Source organism: Lutjanus erythropterus, chromosome 20, assembly GCF_056507025.1.
Source record: "Lutjanus erythropterus isolate fLutEry1 chromosome 20, fLutEry1.hap2, whole genome shotgun sequence".
Lineage (NCBI taxonomy): Eukaryota > Metazoa > Chordata > Actinopteri > Lutjaniformes > Lutjanidae > Lutjanus > Lutjanus erythropterus.
In genome coordinates, this window is record NC_139336.1 from 15,220,425 (window position 1) to 15,243,314 (window position 22,890).

Here is a 22,890-nt window from a genome sequence, read left to right on the forward strand (position 1 = left end):
CATAAGAAAAATTCTGGTAAGGGGTCCATGTTTGTCACGCAGTCACACCTTACAACCCAGTGCTCCCACTACAATCCTCCCTCCATTAATCTATCTATATAGAATAAAATCACATCCAAAAAACAATATTTATTGAATAGATTATTCTGTGTAGAATCTTTAGAATACAGTAGTAGTAGTAGTTGTTGTATAGAAAATGTAGAAAATACTAAACATAACACTGAGTTTTGGGTCTGATGCCTGGTAATTAGTCAGCTAATTGGTTTTAAATTAAAAGTTTAATCCTGTTTACTTTTTTTCTTTTTTCCTGGCCACCTTTGAGGAGTAACATCATGTCCATTTATTGTCTGGACAGACAGGCTGGTCTCCACAGAGGCTGCTGCAGGAAAGTGAGCACACGCATATTAACGCATTTTTCTGAGCTACAGATTATAAACATCGCTGCACGTTGGTACTCAACAAACATGATAAATACTTGTATTTCACTCTCACTTCTGTCAGACACAAAGTCACAGATCAGCCCTGGATGTGTCTGTAAGCAGGACACAGAGTGAAAACTTCACGTTATTGTGAACAAAAGCTATCAAATTTGGAGAAGAGGAAACACAAGTTTACCTGACTACTGTTCATTCCATTCATTCTCTGGATGTTATTTTGTCTTTAGCTCTCCTTCATCCTTTCATCAAAGTTGTAAACACTGACACCTGCTTTGACACGCAGGGGAGGCGGGGCCCTTGCATACAATGTGGAGCCCTATGCAACTTGTGTAGTGTGCGTATAGGGCGCACTAAATAAGTGAAAACTTTGGTGATCTCAATTTTCCTTTAAAGCTGCTGGCAACAAAGTCATACACTTCCACAACCTTGAATGTCTGAAGCAAATTTTATGGCAATCAATCCAGTAATCATCAAGACATTTGACTCTGAACCTCAGGTGCCAACTACATTGTGATTCTAAAGATTAAATAGTCCAGTGTGTAAAATTTGCAGTGGTTCAATGGCAAAATATGGCAGAAACTGAATATAAAATTTATAAGTATGTTTTCATTAGTCCATAATCACCTGAAAGTAAGAACAGTGTTTTCATTTTCACCATAAGCCACCATTATAGAAGAGACATCTGTAAAGTTGTTGAAACGACACCGCAAACTAAATAATTTAAAAAAGCCCTTTTGTCATCACAATCGAAAGCCGATGGGCCAAGTGGGAACTTGCAGGATGAGGCAGGGGGAGTAACATTACTGCGCTTATTCAGTGCCAAGTGAGCAATTCTCATTGAAGTGATTGTGCCCCATCTTAGCATCCGGCATCCACTTCATGATAATAGATCCATGGGTGAGATGAGGTGATTGCAGTCATCAAGCTCACCACTAGATAGCACTAAATCTTACACACTGGTCCTTTAAGTCAGAGCATCACCAAAGCCATTGAGATTCATCCATTGGTGGATTGACCAGTCAGTTGGTCGACCAACAGACCATCCCTAGAGGGTTGGCATGGCTAAAAGTGTGAGTGGGCTGATGAGTTTAGCACTCAAAGTTTTGCAATCTCAGCCATTAAAGTATTTGCCTGATCTGTCACAAATTGATTTGAAAGCACCACCATCAAAACCATCCCTCATCTGTTTCTCTTCCTGAGTTTTCTTCCTTCTCTTTGTTTGAGTGTTTCCTTATCCAAACTGCAGGTCTAAGAATAGAGGGTGTTGTTTGCTGTACAGATAGTAATTTTGGCCTACATAAATAAAACTGACTACTCGCTGTAGGACTACTTTATGATGAGGCAGAGCAGGGATTTCTGGCACAGTTCTATTTCCAAGATGCGTGGAGAAGGTAAAAAGAGGTCAAAATTCCAGCAACATTTGAAGTATTAAGAACTTTATAGTCAGAGCAATGCATTTCGACTTGTGGTCAGAATGACCCCATGCTACAGTACGTGTCCAGTCGCTGCATGAACTGACAGCATCAGTGTTAAGCTGTGTAACTCTTTATACATTAGGTTTACCAACTTGCCATAATCTGTCCCACTACATCCTGAGATTACACTGCTTGGCCCCCTTCTGCGTCCATCCAAATATTGGATCAGTCCTGGATCATCCCTGCAGCCCTACAAATCCAATGCAAAGTCTAATTTTTATCCCCTGGATGCAACCTTATGTCAAATAGGTTTTACTGGAAGCAGTGTCTGCATGCCCTATCCCCTATTTAACTGGCTAGGCTTCCATTGAAATGGCAGCCACAGGGATCAAGCTTGTGTCTGCTACAACATGACCTCATTTCTTCAGCTAATCTACAGCAGCAGTAGTCGTGAGTTCCTGAAATCCAGCATTAAAGCAAAATGAAAAATTGGAAGTTTTGAGTGCACTGCTTGGCAGACATTTCTGCAATTATGCAAAAATAAAAAAAGGCAAACCATTGTGACACATATTTGAAATTTGTGTTAATCTGAAATCCCATGCAAGTCCTGTGACGCAAATGGTGGTCGAAACACACCACATGTAGGGCACCAGACTGGTGGTGTTCTTGAATTTTATGTTTGGGATTTTGTATCGTGAGGAGAGCGGGTTTGCTGATTTACTGGAGGTGACTTGCTTTTGGCCACAGTGGGTGTTGCGCTGTCACACCCCTCAGTGTCATCATCCCGTTGGCCCGCTTTCAAGTACACAGTCGCTGCACACACAGGGAGCTCTTTGTCATTACAGTCAATACCCACCCACATCCAGCCTGTTTCTTCATTCAGAATATCATGTATTATTTGTTGCTGCTTCTGTGACCATTTTTATACTTAGTTTGGGAAATAAGCTTGAATATAATGCGACATATAGAGATAATGATAGCTTGTTGGCAGATTGAGGAAATCAAAGTTATTAACTGCTCTAGAAGCGTTGATAAATTTAGCTTTTTATGAGCTGCAATTTTGTTTCTTTTCTCATTCTCTTCCTCTGCTTCCCATGTTTAAGTAAATAATGCCTTAATTACATCTTACACACCCTCTATGATAGCTTATGTATGGGTTGCATTCTGGCATCCAAAACAGCAGCTATGCATTATGCAGAAATGAGCTCCACATTAGTGCTATCTCATCTTATTATTATTATCACAGCACTCTTGAGGCCTTTGCTTACAAAATGATGCTTTAAGGATTCCATTAGCCTTATTTGTTCAGTGTTCGATAATATGTGACTGAAGTAAGGATAATTTGTTTCTTTTTAATGTGAAACCCTTCATATACCATGACACTTATCTAACACCCACTACTGAGGTAGTAATTTGCTTTTCAGCCATTACAACAATGACCGTTTTTCACCCTCGTTTCTTTACAGTCTTATATACTATCCATTTTGTTCATTTTTCAGCTGATGCACAAAATCTCTCATTTGATGAGTGAAGAACATCCATGAGGCTGGTCATTTTGACTGTAGATTATACTGACGCCATGGCTCAAAACACCAGGGATCCAAATCATATGTTTTTTTAACTTATTGAAATAAAAATAATGTTTTTCCCACCACTAAGATGTATGTAGAATGTACTGTATGTATGAAACCTTGCCCAGGTTTTCAAATGAAATGTTCCTTTCCTCAGCCAAACCCAGGGGCCTCTCTGAATTCAATTCATTTTCTCAGTGCTCCTGCCCATATGATTGCTCTTGATCTGTCATGGATTCGTTCATGTCATGAGGCTACGGCCAGCTCACATTTTGAACCTCTGCTCATTTGAAGTCAGCTGCACTCCTCTGACAGTTATTTCTTCTCTCTTTTTTTTTTTTTTTTTTTTTTTTTAAGGTGGGAGTTTGTTCCCAGACCTCAGGTTCAAGCTCCACATGTCAGTCATCTGGCTGCTTTTCCCTTTAATTAAAAAAAAAAAAAAAAATACAGCAAAAGTGATGTTAGGTTGGGCATCATCATGCTTGGTGTGTTTTTCAGACATCCAGATATGGATGAAGGGAGAATTTGGCTGAAGGCAGTCAACACCTCTCCTCTGTGAGTGAAAAGCAAATAGTCTGTGCTTTTCTTGGACAGTACTGTTGTATAGCCACCTGATTGTAAACATCTCTAGTGTTTGGTGACAGTCAGCATCTCCTCAATTAAGTAGCACTCAATACAATCCACTGGAGGATAAAGCACTTATAGCACTTTCAGAAGTGCTCCCTTTGATCATCTTCATCCCTTGATAGATGGGTAGGCTTTAACCCTTTGCAGCTCTGATACACTCACAACTCATCCATCCACTGTCTGGTTTGGATCACACAGATACCATCTGTAAACAATGGTGAGATGAGGAGCAGGTCAATAGCAGCAAAAACTTAAACTGACATTTCATAAGGGCAAAATGAAGGACGGGATGAACTTCACAGCTTTTTTTCCAGTAACATCCAGAGAAAATTAGAGGTTGTGGATAGAGGTTAGGTGATGATATCCTGTCTGAATATAACATTCTTTCCAAACATTCCTTCAATCATTCCAGTGTTTTCTAAGTAAAGAAGTTTCAACTCTCATTCATTTTTGAACAAGTTGAGCACCAGACTGTATCAGTTTGGAGACAAGGTAGTATTTGTTGCAAGGTTATTGGATTGGATACCGTGTCAATGGTGCGGCCATCCCCTGTATTTTCAGCTCGGTCTGAAGGTTAAAAGTCCATGGATTAGTTTATTGATTAATTTTTAAGCACACACAGTAGTGGGGATTAGAAAGGGCAGACAGAAAGAAAGTGGAACTTTCTTTAAAGTAAGTAAGACTAAAAGTCTGAATTGAACAAATTGAAAATTTGTCAATGTCAACCTGCTGGTGGTGCTACAAGAATATTCATAGGATCAGCAAAGTCAGTTGGTTTCACCCTCTTGGGCCCATGTGAGTGAGTTTCATGAGCCCTGTGTGTTGCACTGGACGGGCTCACTGAGAATGACTTGTCAGTTGTATGGTAGCCATGCCCTCAAGCATAACCTGCTATATCATCCATTTTACTCGACATGGGACTATACTTTCCCAAATGAACATCATGCTCTTTAGAAGAAGGCTTGAAACTGGCGCCTGATACCTTAAACTCTTTAGACAACTGTTTACTGAGGTCATAAATGAAGTCAGAGTTAAGGTCATTTTTCCAGAAGCTTAAATACATTAAGACTTCTCTTTGCAACCATTGGAGTTGTCCCCTGCTGACCATTAGAAAGAACGCAGGTTTTAAAGCACTTTCACATTGGCTTCACTTTTCAGACCTGGAAGCTCCAACCACTGTTTAATATACGGCTTATGACCTTGCTGCTAAAGTGGCTAAAAACTTTCAACAGAGTTCTTGTACACCATAAAGTCTTAATAACAGGTGTGTTGAGCCAAAAACTGTAAACTGAGAGGGATCCAGAATTTTTGCACACTGCCAGTCTATAGACCTTCAAATTACCTGATGAAGGCTTACCAACCGAAATGAGGTAATTAAATAAAGTGAATTGGAGTGACCAACAGTGTGGAGGATGTCTGGTTCCTTTAACAAATTAAAAAAATTGGAGTGCAGGGCACTAAAGCTAGACAAGGGTGGGGGTGGACTCCTGTGAAAGAGGATAGGGAGTAATGTGAGGAAGGCTCGGGTGTGTAGATACAGTGAGGGAGGCAGGCTGTTTCAGAGGAAACAGACAGAGAGGGAGATGGGAAAACAGATGTGAAAGTGAGACAAAAGGGTAAGATAGAGAGAAAACGCGGCAGAATGCATGGGTGGAGATGAGCTTTGTCTGGCGAGCGCTCTTTATCTGATTGTGTTAATCTTGTCCTCCCGTTTGCAGCATCGCCACGCACCAGCACTTTTAACTAGCTCTGATAATGGGGAGAACAGTATCAAACTCATTAATTGAATTAGCTCCCTCTTTATCTCCGCATCTGCCTGTGTCCGCTCACCCCTACAAACACTGCGACGACAACCATTCCTCAGCTAATTGACTCCGAGCATCTCCAGCACAGCCCTCCTTCACCTTACTAATTTATTGAACCAGCTCCCAGCCTGGTTCACCTGTCATTGGCTACTACCTAATTGAATTTTACCCCGAGGTGATGGAGATTATTTTGTTTCTGAGCAAGAGAGATAGAGAGAGAGGGAACATAAAGAAAGCCAGCTTTTAATGCCCAACAGCTTGTGTGTTTATTTCATAACTGGATTTAGCTGCAGGTGTTTGAGAATTAAGGGACACGGGCCAACTAAACTAGCTCAATGCGATTTGGCCAATTTCGCCGGCTGTCAGTAATTGAATTACGCTAAACTCCCTTTTTAAAATTCATTTGGAAAATAGGCTCAACTGTGAGTTATTGTGCGATTTAGATTTGTCTAACTAACCACCAGAGCAGTTTTTCATTTATGGGGCTTTCAGTGATTTTTTTTCAGACATTTCAATGTGGTTAGTTAATGATTCCTCAGAACCTGGTTGCTTGCAGGTTTGTGCTGCGGCTCATCTGTGTTACAGCTTCCCTCCATCTGCCTCTCCCTTTGCAGGAGCCTTTCTGTGATGTAGGAACTAAAGGTGGCTTCTTTGTGGTGTGAAACTGATATCAGAGCAATTGTTCTCACTTTCATTTATCTCCACTAAAGGTTAGCTTTGTCCACCTGCCCACTCTCTGCCAATGTGTTAACATTATATCAGATATAGACACCAACTAAGGTGTGTGTGCAGCCTATGTATGTGTGGTATGTGTGTGTGTGTGTGTGTGTGTGTGTGTGTGTGTGTGTGTGTGTGTGTGTGAAGTTATTGGGTTTTCTCAGTTGTGTGTCTCCATCTTCGCCAGAGTAATGATCTGTTATCACCTGGGAGCCATTTTCCTCCCGTTTCTTCTCATTTCTATTACCATTATTTTAACTTTGAGTTCAGCAGGTGAAATAACCTTGCAAATGGCCTGTTGAGAATGGCATTGACATATATCTCTCACCCATTGTTGGAAATATAAGTCCAGTGCAGACAGCAAATGCCAGCACTGATGACAAGTTGTTAAAGCCTCTTTACAAATAAAGCCCTCTCTTCAGCTATTCTCCTCCCCTGAATATTTTCCTTCCATCCTCTTGTCCTTTTTCATCCACTCCGATACAACACCTGTCTTTTCTAATCCTCCTGGCTGCTCTCTGTAAACCACCTCTTTCTGCTCAAACCCTTAACACCAAGCTATCCTTCCATTCTCGTGCTCACCACAAACACACACTCTGTTGTTTTTTCTTCTTTAATCCTAATGTGAGGCATTTTGCTTCAAACGTTCATTTATTGTCAAGGAAACCAGGAGACCTCATCTGAGGAACATGTTTTTGAATGACAGCATGTAATCATTCCTGTAATTTTTCCCTTGGATGCAATCCAGTCATTATTATCCACAAGTCTACTGAATTTGGGTGCTATTGCTTCAAAGGTATTCTGATCCTCACTGACTAGTCTAAAATCTGCCGGTTTTCATTAATTTTTAAATTCAGTGTACTGTCCCACCCCAATTTTGCATGTACTGTATTGCAGTTATACAATATTTATTTTTTCAAGGGTCACTCATCCATCATTTTATCATTAAAAAAACGAAAAACTGTTATATATGCCATTTTTACGCCTTCTTTAAGGTCCTGTAACTCTCTGTGACTCTTTATGTCCTTATGTGGTCTCGAGGACAGGATTAGGACTGTGTCCGAAACTTTGAACTTTACTTGGGTTTAATACCCTTTTCTGAATACCCTAAGAACAACAAAAATGCTGCTTATACATTATGCATCAGTGACAGTTCTCCAATAATATTTGTAAAAAATGTAACACGGATTACTCTATGCTTTAAGGCAGCTATAATAAATCTTCTTTATAATATTAATGTATGAAATGAGCCTATAGAGAATTATCACCTGAATCTGCAGTCCCCCTGTTTTCAGTTCACTCTCACAGCTTTCAAAAGGCTGTTTCTGGCTGCAGCAGGCAGCTGTTTTCAGCGATAAAACTCTAAAAGTCCATTGTACCTGGATCTACCTGGTAAGCACTAAACAGTAGAAAGACAAAGTTAGAGACTAGCTGGTGCACATATTGGAGCATTTAGCAGCTGGCGAGCCAAATGTTTTTCTCAGGGGTTGGTAGAGACTAAAAACAGAACTAGAGTGAATATTGGACTTAGCTTAGCAAGGTGGCCAGAAATAAGACTGGGTGTTGAAGTGCTGTATATATTTATATGCAATTAGAACATGTCAACTTAAAAGGTGATTATATGTCAATGCTGTGTTCATAACTTGTTGTAAATTGATGGGGGCATTTTTATACTGTGTTATTGCTACTTTTACTTAAAGCTGCAGTAGGTAGAAAGCCTAATAACACTTAATTGTTGAGTCTCATCTGAGTTAGGTTTCTTTTTCTTTGTCCTCGGCCCCTCCTACCGGAAGAACAGCACACGCTTCATGCTTGCAGGCAGCGGTGTGTAATAAAGCTGATACCTGAGAGTACAAACAGCGACAGAGAAAAGAAACATTTTAAAACATATCAATTCAGTAAGAAACTATAGAAGCACTGAGAGCTGAACATATGTCCCGCACACACATGAGTTCAATATCAAAGCACTTGTTTGTTCAAGGGTGAGGAAAGGAGGCTCATCACGGTTTGGTCAGCGAGACACAACTGCAGCTCACTCGGAGGCAAGTTGGACTCGCTTTGGTCAGTAATGGAAATGCAAATCAACGCAACACAGTTTGACTCAGCGCAGCCAAAAATGCCAATCCAAAAGCACCATGTGTGTATTTGTGTGTCCGTACAAACAGTATTCACCAGTCAAGGAAGTTGATTCTTTCCTTAAATCCAACATCTTAATTCTCACTCCATGACTTTCAAATAGATTTCTCCTCCGGTCAGCCGTCAACATGGACAGAGTGACTAATTATCTTACTTGTAAACACCGCGATCATCTCCTCCATGGTTGCTGCTGTGCCCAGGTTTACAAACAAACTGAAGATAAATCCACTTTTTAATCCCAAGAGTTTAAGCACAAACGCTGAGCTCTTATCTGGTCACACTGTGTTAAATGTGTAGAACTTAGGTTTCATTTTATTGATAAGGCATTGTACATCTTGATATATAGACAGTCTAAATGGACTTCCCCCATTAAAATTAAAGAGATGACTGCCGTTTTCACTTGATTCTATGTGAATGTGTTGTTTTGCGAGCAAGACTCATGGCCTTACACCGTCTTTCAATTTATTCAGAATCGTTTATATTCTATTTAATTTCCTGCTGTGTGTAGTGCATCAATATTAATGCACATGGGTATTTCATTCAGCATGTGAGAGGTATGTATGTAAGGTGTGTTGACATGTTATTGGGGCAGTGGCTGTCCTGACATGTCATTCCTGGGCATCCATCTGGGAGAGGTGGAAACTGTCTTTCCTGACAAGCTCATCTCATCTGTAAATACTCATCCCACTGATGCAGGTTTTCATGGAATTAATGAGGCAGCTTCATGTGCTGATGCATGTGAAAGGGGGTCTCCATTCAAATTGCTTTCCTTTATTGCCTCCGTTATCTCCCCCTCCTTCCCCCCTCACCAGAAATCATATTAGCCAAACCAATCTCATTTACAACATGCCATTTGTTAATTTATCCCCGTAAATGAATGCATGTGTGAGAGAAATAGATGCAAGTATAATGCAGGAGGTGGGAACAGAAAATGAGAGAAAATGGTGAGACAGCTGAGAAACAGGGGAAGAAAAAAGAAAGAGAGAAAGAAAAAGAGACAGAATGAATGAGAGAAAGAGAAAGAAAGAGAGAGAAAAGACATGAAGGGTGTGTGTTTATATAGCATTTCTTCCTTAAAACAACAGACGTTGACTACACAGCTAACACAGACATGCACCCTGTCAGAAAAAAAACTAATTTCAAGGCAACTGTCTTCATAATTCTTTTTTTTTTTTATTTTGAATAAACTAAAAAAAAAAAGTTACCCACCTATAATCTTGTTTAAATGATTGTCTTTTCTTCTTTTAAAAAACCTGAATCTTCGAGTTTTAGAAACAGAAACATGCCTTGTGAGTGAAAGCAAATTATGGTTAATAATTAAATATTTTCTATTGCAGTCATTTAATTTCTAAGCACTCAAATAACGACAAATCAGAAAAACTGCATGCTGTCGCAGACGCTCCCTTAGTGGCAACAACAGAAAAAAAAGACACTGGTGCTCATTGAAATAAATAACATGATATGGATTCTCAGGCTGACACTTTCTGGTCGGCTGGTCGATTGGTTTGTCCTTATGCTCTTGTCTGACCAAATTCTCACTTTTAATAAGGAGCAAACCACTTCTTAATCTATTATTGTCAGGGGCGGGACATATGCAGACCTGGTGTATTTTATGTTTGAGTGACAGGCTATTTACTGAACATTTACTCTCCTCCAAACTAATTGACACCACGTCAGAGAAGCAGCACAAATCGCCACATCAGCCCCAGCCTCAGAGGACAGAAGAGCTGAGTGGATAAAAAGTTTATTTTTGATGACAACATGTGAGGATTTTAGTCCGCCGGACTGCTTTATCAACAAGGGCCAGTACCAGTTTAAGTTAATGACAGAGTGATATCACCTGCCTGTGACTTCAATCTTAAAATCTATTGTTGATGCTGTTTTACTGTTTATTTTCTGGGTTATCCTGTTAAATTTGATCTTAGCATGATACTAATGTGGCTACTCCCACAGGTTGAACTGATGCTGGACTAATGTAGTCTTTGGTTGACTACAGCCATAATGGACACAAACCCTAAAACTGCAGAGTGTCAGGACTCTGGACAGCACACAGACACTGTAGTTCAGGATTTTGTCATTGTGCATCAGTCAGTGAAATAAGTAGCTGGTTGATGGATTGATCTATACTAACTGATTAGTCACTGACTCAATGAAATGCCAGACATAGTGACAAAACACCACAATTGCTCACTTAGTCTGACCAACAGCCAAAACTCCCCACAAAATTAAATTTGATGCAAAACAGACTAAACAGCAAATTTTCTCATTAGTTAATCAATTATTTTTTTGACTTACAGGCAATTTATTTTTATTCGAACTCGGAGTCCACTGTCAGTGCTGAATCTGCTTGTGAGTTTGTAGTAATTACCGCGCCGTGGTGAAGGTGACGACTGGGAAACAGGAGGGCAGACGGCAATCTGTCTTCTCCTCCTAGTTATTGTCTGTCTTCCACACCGGCCGCCTTTATCTTTGCTCGTCAGGAGCAGAGACCAACACAAGGCCAGTTATTACCGCCTCAGCGGCCTGGATAAGATCAAAGAAGACCGGTTGAACACTGAAGATGTAATGACTGGGCTCTTCTAAGGACTGCTGCATGGTTTGTCATGTCATTATCCCCCAGTTAACGCTCAGCGTTTTTTCTTCATCCTTTACAAGTCTTCTGCGCACTTCCAGAACGAGGATAGCCGGTTTCCAATTATTTTGACGCGAGGAAAAATTACCCAGCGTTCATATTTCACTGAATAGAAATGTTTCTTCCTCACCTTTTTCATGCTGTTGGTGTTTTACTTTAGATCTGCCCTTTTTCTTGCCGTCTCTTCCTTTTTTCTCCCTCCCTCACATAAAATATTCTGCCCCATTCATGCCAGTGGTTTGAACAAGAGCAATTTGTCACGTCGGGAAAGGAAGCGCTGAAAGCCACTCATGTACTTCATGGTAATTTCATGTGACAGAGGAGGAGGAGGAGAGCAACAGCGTGTCAGAACACTGGAAGTGGAGGAGGTCATGGTTCTTCTGCACCTGTATAGCCTCCCACAGACTGTGACCACGAGTAATGGAAGAGATGGAGGGACAAAAAGGTTGGGGCAGAGGAGGCAGAGATCAGGGTCCTTTTTGTTTGAAGTGGAGCTTGCCACTTGCATATTGCTCCTGGGAGAGTCCTGATGTCGGGATATTACAAGGCATAAAACAGGACTTACCATGCACGGCTACTCCTTATTTCAATATGTACTCTCATGGTGGTTAATGACACTTTTACAGAGGTTAATTTGATGCTACCCCTGACTCTTGATTATTTCTATTCAGCCATCTGTTGTCCTAATGCTACGTTTCATCACTGCTAATGATATAATTTGGCTTGTACCTGTCAGATTCACTTTCCTACAGCAATATTCATCCCGAGTGAAATATGAAAATGAAGTTTGAAAGCATTTTTGTTTCCAGTGTAAAAACTAAATTATTTGTTTGGACTTAAAAGGTTAGTGCCTTAAAATTTTAACTTGGCTGAACTTGAAAAGACAAGTTGACAAGTGATTTTGTCATGATTCAAAACAAACTTTTCTAGTCAAACAGACTATAGATTATTTATCTATTATTCATTATTTATTATTTGACTCATAATATTTATTCAGACGTACTCAGTTGAAAACACGTTTTATAAGCTTAAGACATTAAGTTGAACCAAAACCTCCTTAGTCACACTAACGAACATGACAAACAAATTTGATTTTGCCTGTTTGAAAAGTCAGTAGTGTATTTCACAATCAGAACTTAGAGTTGCAGCTGCTTCTGCTGAAATTTTCAACTGGGAACTCAGAAATTACAACTTTTCAGTTCAAATGGAACACATCATAAGTTGAACGTCAAACGATGTATGCTCGGAAGTCTACGAATATGATGATCATATTTCTTTTGAAAATAAATTTTATCTTCAATTAACTTGAATAAATAAAACCTGTACATTTTTATCAAAGGGACAGTTCCCCTGAAATCAAACATGCATGTTTCCTCAGGCCTGCAGTGCTATTGATCCATCTAGATCGTTTTGGTGTGAGCTGCTGAGTTTTGCAGATATCTGCTGTAGAGATGTTTGCCTTCTCTCCAGTATATAATCAGAACTTTCATTCTTTGATGGAATCCACTGGAACTACGTTCTTCCTACTAGAAAGAAGTTCCTACATGAAGCTGCTTAAAACATTAGTTCCACTTCTAGTTCCATTATACTGGAGAGAAGGCAGACATCTCTCCAGCTGATATTTCCAAAACTCTGCAATTCACACTACAACAATGATGATACGAATATGGATAAATAGCACTTCAGGTAAGAGGAAAAGGGAGGGAAAGTGTCCTTTAAGTTAATGAGCAAAGAGTAGTCAATGCCACTAAATTCCTGTGTGATTTTTTTTTTTTTACAGTGTATGAATCCAAGAAGGATAAGGTTCAAAACCAGAAAGAATTCCTTTATGAATCAGATTTAGTAAGAAAACTGTTTTTTCTTCTTTTTTAGCTCAGGTTGAATGCTTTTATATTAGTAAATCTATTGTCCAATAATCTTTTGTTCTGTAGCTAGTTAGATGTCCTTGTGTATAAGAGAGAGTCTGAAGAATTTCTTTAGTGACCTCTGTCATACAATTAAAGCACCAACTCATTTCATTTCTTTCTTTTGACATGTTTGTGTGTCAGAGACACTAACACAGAACATAACAGAGCAAAAGAGGCCATGTGTGTTTCTGAAAGCTTCCAAACTTAATTTGTGAGTTGTTCTGGTGATCGTTCCAGTATCATCTAATTGCATTTTTCTTCTTTTTTTGTGTGTTTCTGTCGCAGGGTTAAGCTGAAGGACGGCGTGGCATTTCTAGGAGCTAGAGCCAGTAACCCCGTTGTGTGGACGGTGAGTCAGGATGTCAGAAGTGAAGGTCACAGGATCGTCACCCTCCACTGTCGGAGGAAGGAGAACAGCTTCAGTCAAAGGTACGCCCGCCTTTCTCTTTCTACAGAATCAATCAATGCGTGAATGAAATATGAAGTGAACACCTTGCTGAACAACCAGAAAGCAGCAGCACACTTGTTCATTTCTCGGACAGCTGTCAGTAGAGAGCGATTGCAAAGAGTGAGGATGAAAGAGGACATGACTCAGCACCTGAAGCATTCACACTTTGGCACTGCCATACACACAGGTCCACAGCCAGGTCTAAGTGCAGTCAATAAAATGTATTTTTCAAGGCAGACAGTGAGGTGGTCTGGATATAGTCTACATTTTTCAGACTGTCGGTATATCCCATCAAAAGATCAAAACCAACGGACTGATTCTGTACTGCCTGTGAAGCCGAAGCCTGTTCGTTCCTTTGTGTCCCCGATGGCCACAGTTGTCCATAACACATTTAAATACACAAAACTGAGTCACACCATTTCGCTGGGTTGACATGTTCCTTTATTTTGAGCACTGCAGTCATTTAGTCAACCCCATATACTGCGTACACTCAGTACTGCGCTGAATCTGCATCTAAAAATAGTCCCCAACAAATGGAACCTTTACTCATTTGAATAGATGACTCAACGCCCACCTCAAACTGTTTTGGGAAATTTAGTCTCTATTAAAAATGACTGTACATATTCGTAGCAAATTTCCCACCTGCCACATGATTGTTAATTTTACTTCATTTCAGTCGACTATAAAAAGTGAATTGCTGTTATGATGTGGTTTTATGTTGCATTCAAACATGCATCGATTTGTAAGCACTTGAATGTGTTACACGAGTGAGCTTGCTTGTCAAAAATAAGTTGATATGATGGATGTTGTGAAAAGATGACTATAAAGCTGGTTGCTTTTTGCATGAAAGAGGCTGCTATTAAATAACTGACATTTGAAACTCAAACTCGAGTCCTTGAATGGACTGACAGTAGTCTGAAGAGAGTCCTTGCTTGTAACTCCATAAATGCAACTCTGACTTAAAAACTTGAGATGAAGAAATATTTACTACGAAGGACTAAATATCTCAGGAGGTTGTTCTTCATACTGCACACAAATTAAACTGAATACAAAATGCTGATTAAAAACGGGTGGCAGTAATGTGAGATACAGTAAATTGAGTTTAGTGGCTAAATTCTACAAAACCACTTGTGTAATTCTATGACTAGTCTATGATTGAGAAAGGAAAAACATGTTGTACAAGTCTAAGAAACTTACTTAAAGCTATTATATGTAAATGACAATTTGTAAGAAGCTGAATGACAATCTGATAAAAGCAATTTATAGAGCATGAGAAAAGATTTGTAACTCTAATAACGACAAAAGGACAAAACTGTGTGTGTGCTCATGTGTGGGTGACTGCTGCTTACAGTACATGATGGCGTTTCCATTAGCGAATAATAACTACTTGTCTCTTTTTGAGCGTGTGTCTGCCTGTGTGCGTCTCTGTACAGTATTTGACATTCAACTCAACAGCTAAATGGTTTTAGGCAAAGACAAAGTAGCTGCACACAGGAAGTGACACGCCCTGGCTGGGCCGTTATTTCCTCCCGGGTGTCAAGGTGACGACAGTGATGAATGACAAGCCATCTATCATTTCCATGCATCTCTTTCACAGCCCCGCTGAGGAGAACAGACATTGAATTATACAGGACTGCTCAAATCAAGGTCATACATGTTGTATCTGATATTATGCCCTGTAATTCTGCGCTCGACAAAAGACTACCTTGAAGTATTGAAATGATAATGCAACACCTGCTGTGACCCTGTGCTTTTAGGTTTCTTTAGCTTACATATCAAATGGATTCACTGAGGCACATCAGAGAATAAAAGGTCTTTGCAAAGTGTGAAGTTTATTAAAACATTTTCATTTAATTTTGAAGATTTCTTGGAGGCTTAACAGTTGTAGGTTGGTAACAGTTGTAGAGAGAGAATAAATCATGTTTTTTTGCAAAGGGAAGTACAAACAATTTGTTGCTGTGCTTAGGTATATTTTTCAGGTATCTGTATGTTACTTGAGTATTTATAACATTTACTTTTACTCCCTACATTTTAACACAAATATCTGCCATTCCTACTCCTTACATTTTTAAAACAGCTTTGTTACTTTAGTTTAAATGCGTTTGAGGGGAACTATCCATTGTTATTGTTATTTTGCATCATTGCATACTGCCTTTGCAACATCAAGACTGATTTCAACCTGAATGGAAGGGACAATAACAAAAAGACTATTGCTTAGTGTATCCATCAGTGGATATTGTGCACTACAGGCGTAACGATAAAAATGACACTTACAATGACACTTACAAGATGAAAATAACATGACAAAAAAATATTACAAGGTGAAGATGAAAACAATGTGATAAGTCAAAACAATGTAAAAGATGTAACAAGATTAAAATTATGTAAATCACCTAAGACCAAAAAACATAAAGGACCTAACGATGAAATCGATATAAAAGACAAGAATGATATAAAAGGCATAACGAGACGAGAACGCCAAAAAACATTACATAAAAGGTAAAAATCTGAAAAATCTACATAACAAGATGAAAAAAGTCTTAAAAGCCATAATAAGAATAAAAAACATCACAAAAAGACATGAAAGACATAACAAAATGAAACAGACAGAGAGGGAGACTCGACTGCAAACAAAAGATGAGGTTCGGTTTGCTTTGCACAGGAACAGCCAGTAGAAATGTCCTTCACAGTGCACCTTTTCACTTTTACTTATCTTTAAGTACATTTCAGAGCCTGTATTTTTCCACTTGACTAAAGAACTTGAGTCAGTAGTACAGTACTTACTTTTACTTTTTTTTATACAAGACTGTGTATTTCTACTTGTGTAAAGAATTGTGTATTTTTGCCACCTCTGTCAGAGGAAGAAGTGTCCGTGTCATCCCCCTGACCAGCAGCGAAGACAGCTCTCAAATTCTGCTTCACTTTTGTGGCGAGGCATCAACATGAACCCTCCACGCACCCAGACAAACACGCTGTTTCATGGACTTTTATTGGTCTTCTGCTTTTGATTTCCAGACGGGAACAAAATGACTGTCTGGTGGCATGGACATCGTCTACTGAAATCACTTTTTGAATTACATTTTGAAAGAAGCAGGGCTTGCAGCTACAGAATCCTGCTTAATTTATGAGCCCAAAAACAAGGTTTAAGAGTCGAGGTGCACAGTCGCATCATCCGTTTTAGCTCTCTGATTGGTCAGCTGGTGGGCTCTGTTGACTCTCTGTAAATGTTTTCCAGATTACCGTAGGAAAAGAAACATCTTGGAAGGTGTAGGCTGGCTTAAGGCTAGAGCGGAGTAAGATTTGTTGAATTATGTCTGAAAGCCTTGAAAGTAATTTTTCAAAATTAATTTAATTTAGCTCCCTGGTACCTGCATGGATTTGCTTTTTGCCATACTTTCTCCTGCTCACCAGTAATAAGTCCATTCTCAGGGAGTGATTTTATTCCACTGCTGTGCTGTGGGTAGATAGCCCATCAGTCAGTTTAAGTGCAAAAAGATCTTCATTAGCCAGAATCTGAATGGGGCTAATGGAAATATGTGGAGATTGAAGCCAAGAAGTTTGAAAAGACGAGTGCCCTAAAACATTAAACTTCTCCTAATGTCAATTGAAGCTCACTTTGCCGATCATTAAAACAGCATCACTGCCAGAGACGTGAACATAAACAACAGGAGCAGGACGCGTCTTCTCTGGCTCATAGGAGAAAGTCTGACATTAAAGCCAATATTGTGACCCCCAGGTTCAGTCTGACTTTGATAGATTGGATGACTTAAAGCTACTACAAGGACTTTTTTATTGGTTATGAAATGGTCTCAATTCATTACTGATCCCTCTTTATAACCTACGTATGTTAACAAGAGCATTTGCAAGATGCTTTCTGGATCATTGTTCTTAATTCTTGCCACCTGGTTGGATTCTCTGTGAAATCAGATGAAATGATCCTGTGTTTGTTTCTCCAGGCAGAGTTTCAGTGTATCATTCTGTATGTTGGTTAGTTAGAAAGATGAAAGAGGATATTTTTATTTTTTATGTTATATTTTGTGCTTATTATTGGTGGAAACATTATGACTTTAGTCTACAGGGGCCTCCAATTTCTTGTTGTAGCTTTACAATAATCTTTACTCTACAGCCAGCGTTAACTGCTGTCAAATGCTCTTTGTTAAACAGAGAATGGGGGTGTGGTTAATATTCTAATGTAATCCATTGCCATAACAACCAGATTGGTCAACATCATTAGCATGGAGAGCGACAGCATGGATATTAAACAAGAAACCCAACAAAACAGGAGTCTGCCGACAGTGACCCTCCCCCCCTGAGGTGCATTCAGGGAAGGCAGTGTCCAGTGTCCGTTCTTCCCTCGGCTGTTTATGTCCTGCTGAAGTCAACGCCGCCCTCGCTTGCTGCACTTGCAGAGCGACCCGTGATGCCCACCGTCTACGCTAAGCGAGCTAGGGCAGCGTCGACTTCAGCAGGATATAAGCAGCTGACTATCAGGTACTGAGCTGGATGCTCAGCGGCTGACAAGCAACATTCCCTGCCAACTAAGAGGGCTGTCAGAAGTATCAAAGTCCTACAGTTAGTGCTCATTCACAGACTCTGTTCAGTTTAGTCTTTGTTGTCCTGCCTGAAATTTGGCTTGCAGCAGTCAGCCAGTGATCCGTGACTTTTTCTGCATCAGCATTGTGTGCAGGTTGTTGTGCCTTGTATCAAAGTTTATATTTACTTTGTTCTGGCCGAAGTGTGGCGCACACTGAAGTCAAGTCTAATTTTATTTTTATAACTTTAGCCCACATCATACAACATAACCAGATGCTTAAGCGCCTAAAGGGTCAAAAGTGACAAAGAGGCATGACAGCGCTCCTGTGCAGGCTTGGAGGATGACATATGACTTCAGCTTCTACTACAGTCATACATCATAGTTATTTGTCAAAAAATATTTGGCAAACAGTGGGGTTAATCAATATCATCAGAAAACGACTCAGAAAAATATGAACTATCATAGAAATGCCACGGTACACTGGAGTGGGGCTTTAACTCCCAACAGCTCAGGAGAGATGAGTGTCAACTGTGAACATGCAGCCTTAGAGAGACAGTCTCATTAGATGGGAATGTTCACAGACACAAACTACATTCAAACACACAGATATTCTACATTATGACCATGTGTCTGTTTCAGAACGGTAGTCCAGTTACCTTGGCAGCCATATGTCCACTGTACTGATCTCCTGTGCTCTACAGAGATGAAGACAGCTGAGAGATGAGGTGTGAAAAGTTCAATTACAGTGTGTGAAACATTAGTATATGCTAAATGCTAGACAATAAAATCCACAACTATTTACGTGAATTTCTGTTCTTGCTTTATGCAAAAGAAGAAAAGAAACTGAGAGAAACTGCAGCAGACAGAGCTGCAGATTAGTTTTTTTTAATTGAATCCGTAAAGGTTTCAGAGTAACATGAGGAAACCGTCATAACTGTGATATTGTATTTATTCTCATACAATATTTAATTTGACTTTCCAACAAACATATAGAAAAAAAATACATGGCTGACTTTATATACATGTATGTTCATCATGTGAAATATTTTCTCTGCCTGTCTAGCAACATAGCAGTTTCTCTATGCCATAGAATCCACACTCATTATTTTGACAAATGCTGACTTAGCTATAGTACAGAAGCCTGCATGGGAATGGCTTACATGTTGAACTGTTTCGGTTTCAGTACCACACTTAAAATGAATTGTCTTTATAACAGCAAAAACAGCTTGCCTGCCTGCCTGGTGGCAAGACTTGTATTCCCTTCAGAGATAAAGTGAACCCGACATGAAAATTTACACCTATCATAAGGACTCAAAATCTTTTGGATTTCATGTGTGCCCAGAGAACTACTTTAGAAACCAATCTAGCAGTTTTTTTTTTGTTTGTTTTTTTTTATAAATGCTGATCTGAGTCGCAAAATGCTGTGGTCAGCATTTTGTAGTTGAGGGCATCTGTATGCAGACAGCAGGGATTGCAGAGTGGGTAGTGCACAAGATAAGAAAATCCTGTAGTGAGCTGGACCTGATCCTAAATGTACTGAATAGCCGCCCATGGTGGTCTACCACTGCCTCAGTTCTGGTTTTTAAAAAGGTTAGTTCTAATTCTCCGAAGTCACACAATAACACGAATAAACGAACAGACCGAGGCAGCAGTAGACCTGCAGCTCCTGTGTTCTGCAAGTTAAAATGACTCACTTTCCCTATGGAGTTTGGTTGATTTGGAGAGAGTGATATTTGACTTACATAACAGCAGTTTCCTGTCAGAAAAGGTTGTCTGATGGCAAAGTAAAGCAGCAAATTGTTTTGTTTTTTTTTTCTGTGAACCTTTTTAAGTGGCTACAGTACATTTTGCTGCTGATTCTGTCCACAACAACAGTTCATTGCATAGCTTCTGTGCTGGAATTCCTCTCTACCTCGCCAAACAGGAAGCATGCCGTCAGTGTATGTAATGCTAGGCATGTAAGGCACCATGTTTTGTGCACTAAGCAGTCATGACACATCTAAGCCGTTCTCACAGCATATCAAAACGTGTTACAAACTGACCTCAGAATACCTAAAAAAAAAAAAAAGCAATCCAGTGTCTGTGCCCCTTTCTTAACACAAGAGAGTCCATGTTGAGCAGATTTAGCAACAAACAGGCTACTATATACATGATTGTGCAAGTCTCCAGGCTGTAATAAAGCTGACTGATGCCAGACCCAAGTGGCACAATGGTCGTCAGACGATACTGCCTGCTCTGTTATGAAGATGTATTAGGACACTTAAATGTTAAGAGCTGTCCTTCACCAGCCAGTCCTCTGCTTCTGTGTCCTCAATCCTCTCCGTTACCATGGAATGAGCGCCTGCTTCTCCCTACCATCAAGCTTATTCATCTTCTTTTTGCTTGCAAGTACTATTGAAGGCAAAATCCCCATCAGCTGTTGGCATAAATAAGCATGGGAATACACTCACACTTGGGGGAATCTTATACACATTACGTCTGTGCATATGTTGATGTGAGTGGGGAAGTCCACATAAACAGAGCTGACAGTGATCCTCCTATAGGATAATCACATTTCAAAATCAAGAAAGAGAGCTATCAGCCATGCATGTCAGGTACTCCGGCTTCTTCTGGCTCCATTATTTCTTTTTAATGAAAGCTAACACAATTTGGGCTTCCTGTTTGATTGAGGGGAAGAGTTGAGGAAAGGAAACAAATGAAGTTTTTGTTAGCGCAGTAGCAGTTCTGTGGCCCAATACTCAGCGTGTCAATCAGTAACTTTTGCAAGCTGCGGTGGGAGTTCGATTTGTAATTGCAGGAGGTGAGGCGTGGCCTCTAACAACTAATTAAAGTAAACCGAATCTAATGGCCAACATTTCTCAATCTGCTCACTCCCTCAAATTAACACATGCACAGAGGGACGTGCTGACTTCAAGAGCAGCAGAGCTTTTGACAAACATGAGCTTTTTTTTTTCTGAAGCTATTTGTTAGACTAAAATTATATATTTTGGGCTGACAGGACTATTATGGATGGAGCTGCAATGCTTGTGCAATATTTGGTACAGAAAAAGAAGCAGTGGAACTGAAGGAGAAGAGCAATGAGTGTAAATATGAGGATGTGAAGGAAGACAGGCTGCATCAGTTATGGATTTCAAAACTGATTTGTATATGAAGTATCTTCATTTTCACAAATGATTAATCTGCTCATTACCTTCTCAATCAATCAGTTAAGCATTTTGTCATTATAATTTCCAAGGTGTCATCTTAAAATTCCTTAATATTACTTATTTTATTCTATATTTATCTGTATTTTCCAACCATCTGTCCAATACCCAAAATGATTCAGTTTACAATATGACAAAGACAAGCTGAAAATCCTCACATTTGAGAAGCTGAAACTCAGTGATGTCTGGCATTTTCCACTTGAAAAATGACCGAATTGATTACAGTTTTTTTTTTATGTTACAGATTAATTTTCTTCCAATTAAACTAATCGATTAATTGACTAAATATTTCAGCTCTAATTTGACATCTTAATTAGTATGAGAGATACTTCTCCCTACTTTTCACTTCAGTTTCACCATTTATTAGATAGGCAGCAGATCTCAATATTTTATATTCTGAAAGCAGCCAAGCGTTGTAAAAAATGACAAGACATTAGGTTATGACTCTCATTTATATCCTCCTTGCTCGCATGCTGATTTTTAGCAGGATGATCATAATGTAAGCCGTTGTCACTGATGAAAGCTGAAGATTCAGTGAAGGAGGCTGACAGTCTGATGAAGGTCTCACAACACAAGGTAAAAAAGAAATCAGTGAAAACATCTTATTAACTGATCTGTCATGAGACTAATCTCCATAGCAACTTAATTGTAAGATGGGGATGGTACTGTTAGAGAAACCAGCAAGAATAAGCTAAATCTTGACCATATCAGATACTCAAGCTACCAAGTTAGGAAATTCTGGTTGCACTTTTTCTGCCAATCTTGCGCAACCAGCTCACTGTAGCTGTAGCAATATATCTGCCAGTGACTAACATTGTGGAAGACTTTGGCCATGAGTGTACAGAGAGAGTGTGCAGGGTAGTGATGCACGGATGGGCTCTGAGTTCGCATGTACATATAAATCATTTACCCACCACCTACCCAAACATATTATTTTCTCCGCAAGCTTTCTGGGTGATTTCTTTATTGTGTGTTGTATAGATGTTGAGTGTTTTCTTTAAAGATTTACTTCAATGACCACAGAGGCTGCTTTCAGTTTCATTTCTACACAAGCAGCGATAGTGCTGCAGCAAATATTGTGGGTCTCTGAGGCAGAAAAACAAAAATCTGTGGTAAGAGGAAACAGAATTAAATACTCAGTGAAGTCGTGCTGCTGTGTCTTGTGTGTAAATGCACACTCTCTGGGGAGACACTCCGTATTTCCAACCTTCTATTAATTAAATGTTGATTTATACGACACAACACAGCTGATCAGTGCTGCAGTGCCCGTGCTAATCATGCTCAATGAAATAATTGGATGGTCTAATTACAGGCCTTTGGTGGCCACAAATACCAGATTTTTGTCAGAGTACTTGATTTATTGGTTGCTTTTGCTGGATGTAAATACTTTACCCACCCTAGCTTTAAGTGACACACTTATTGTAGCACTGAAGGCAGAACCACATTTATTATCCCTCT

The 22,890-nt window shown here is 39.6% G+C and overlaps 1 protein-coding gene across 1 annotated transcript in view; it reads left to right on the top strand.

Moving 5' to 3' along the window:
- LOC146308258 (transmembrane protein 132C) overlaps positions 1-22,890 on the top strand; it is a 205,625-nt gene that overhangs the window by 105,702 nt on the left and 77,033 nt on the right. The window contains exon 4 of the mRNA XM_084746052.1: positions 13,533-13,676. Coding sequence (XP_084602178.1) covers positions 13,533-13,676 — 144 coding nt within the window. The remainder of the gene's footprint in view (positions 1-13,532; positions 13,677-22,890) is intronic.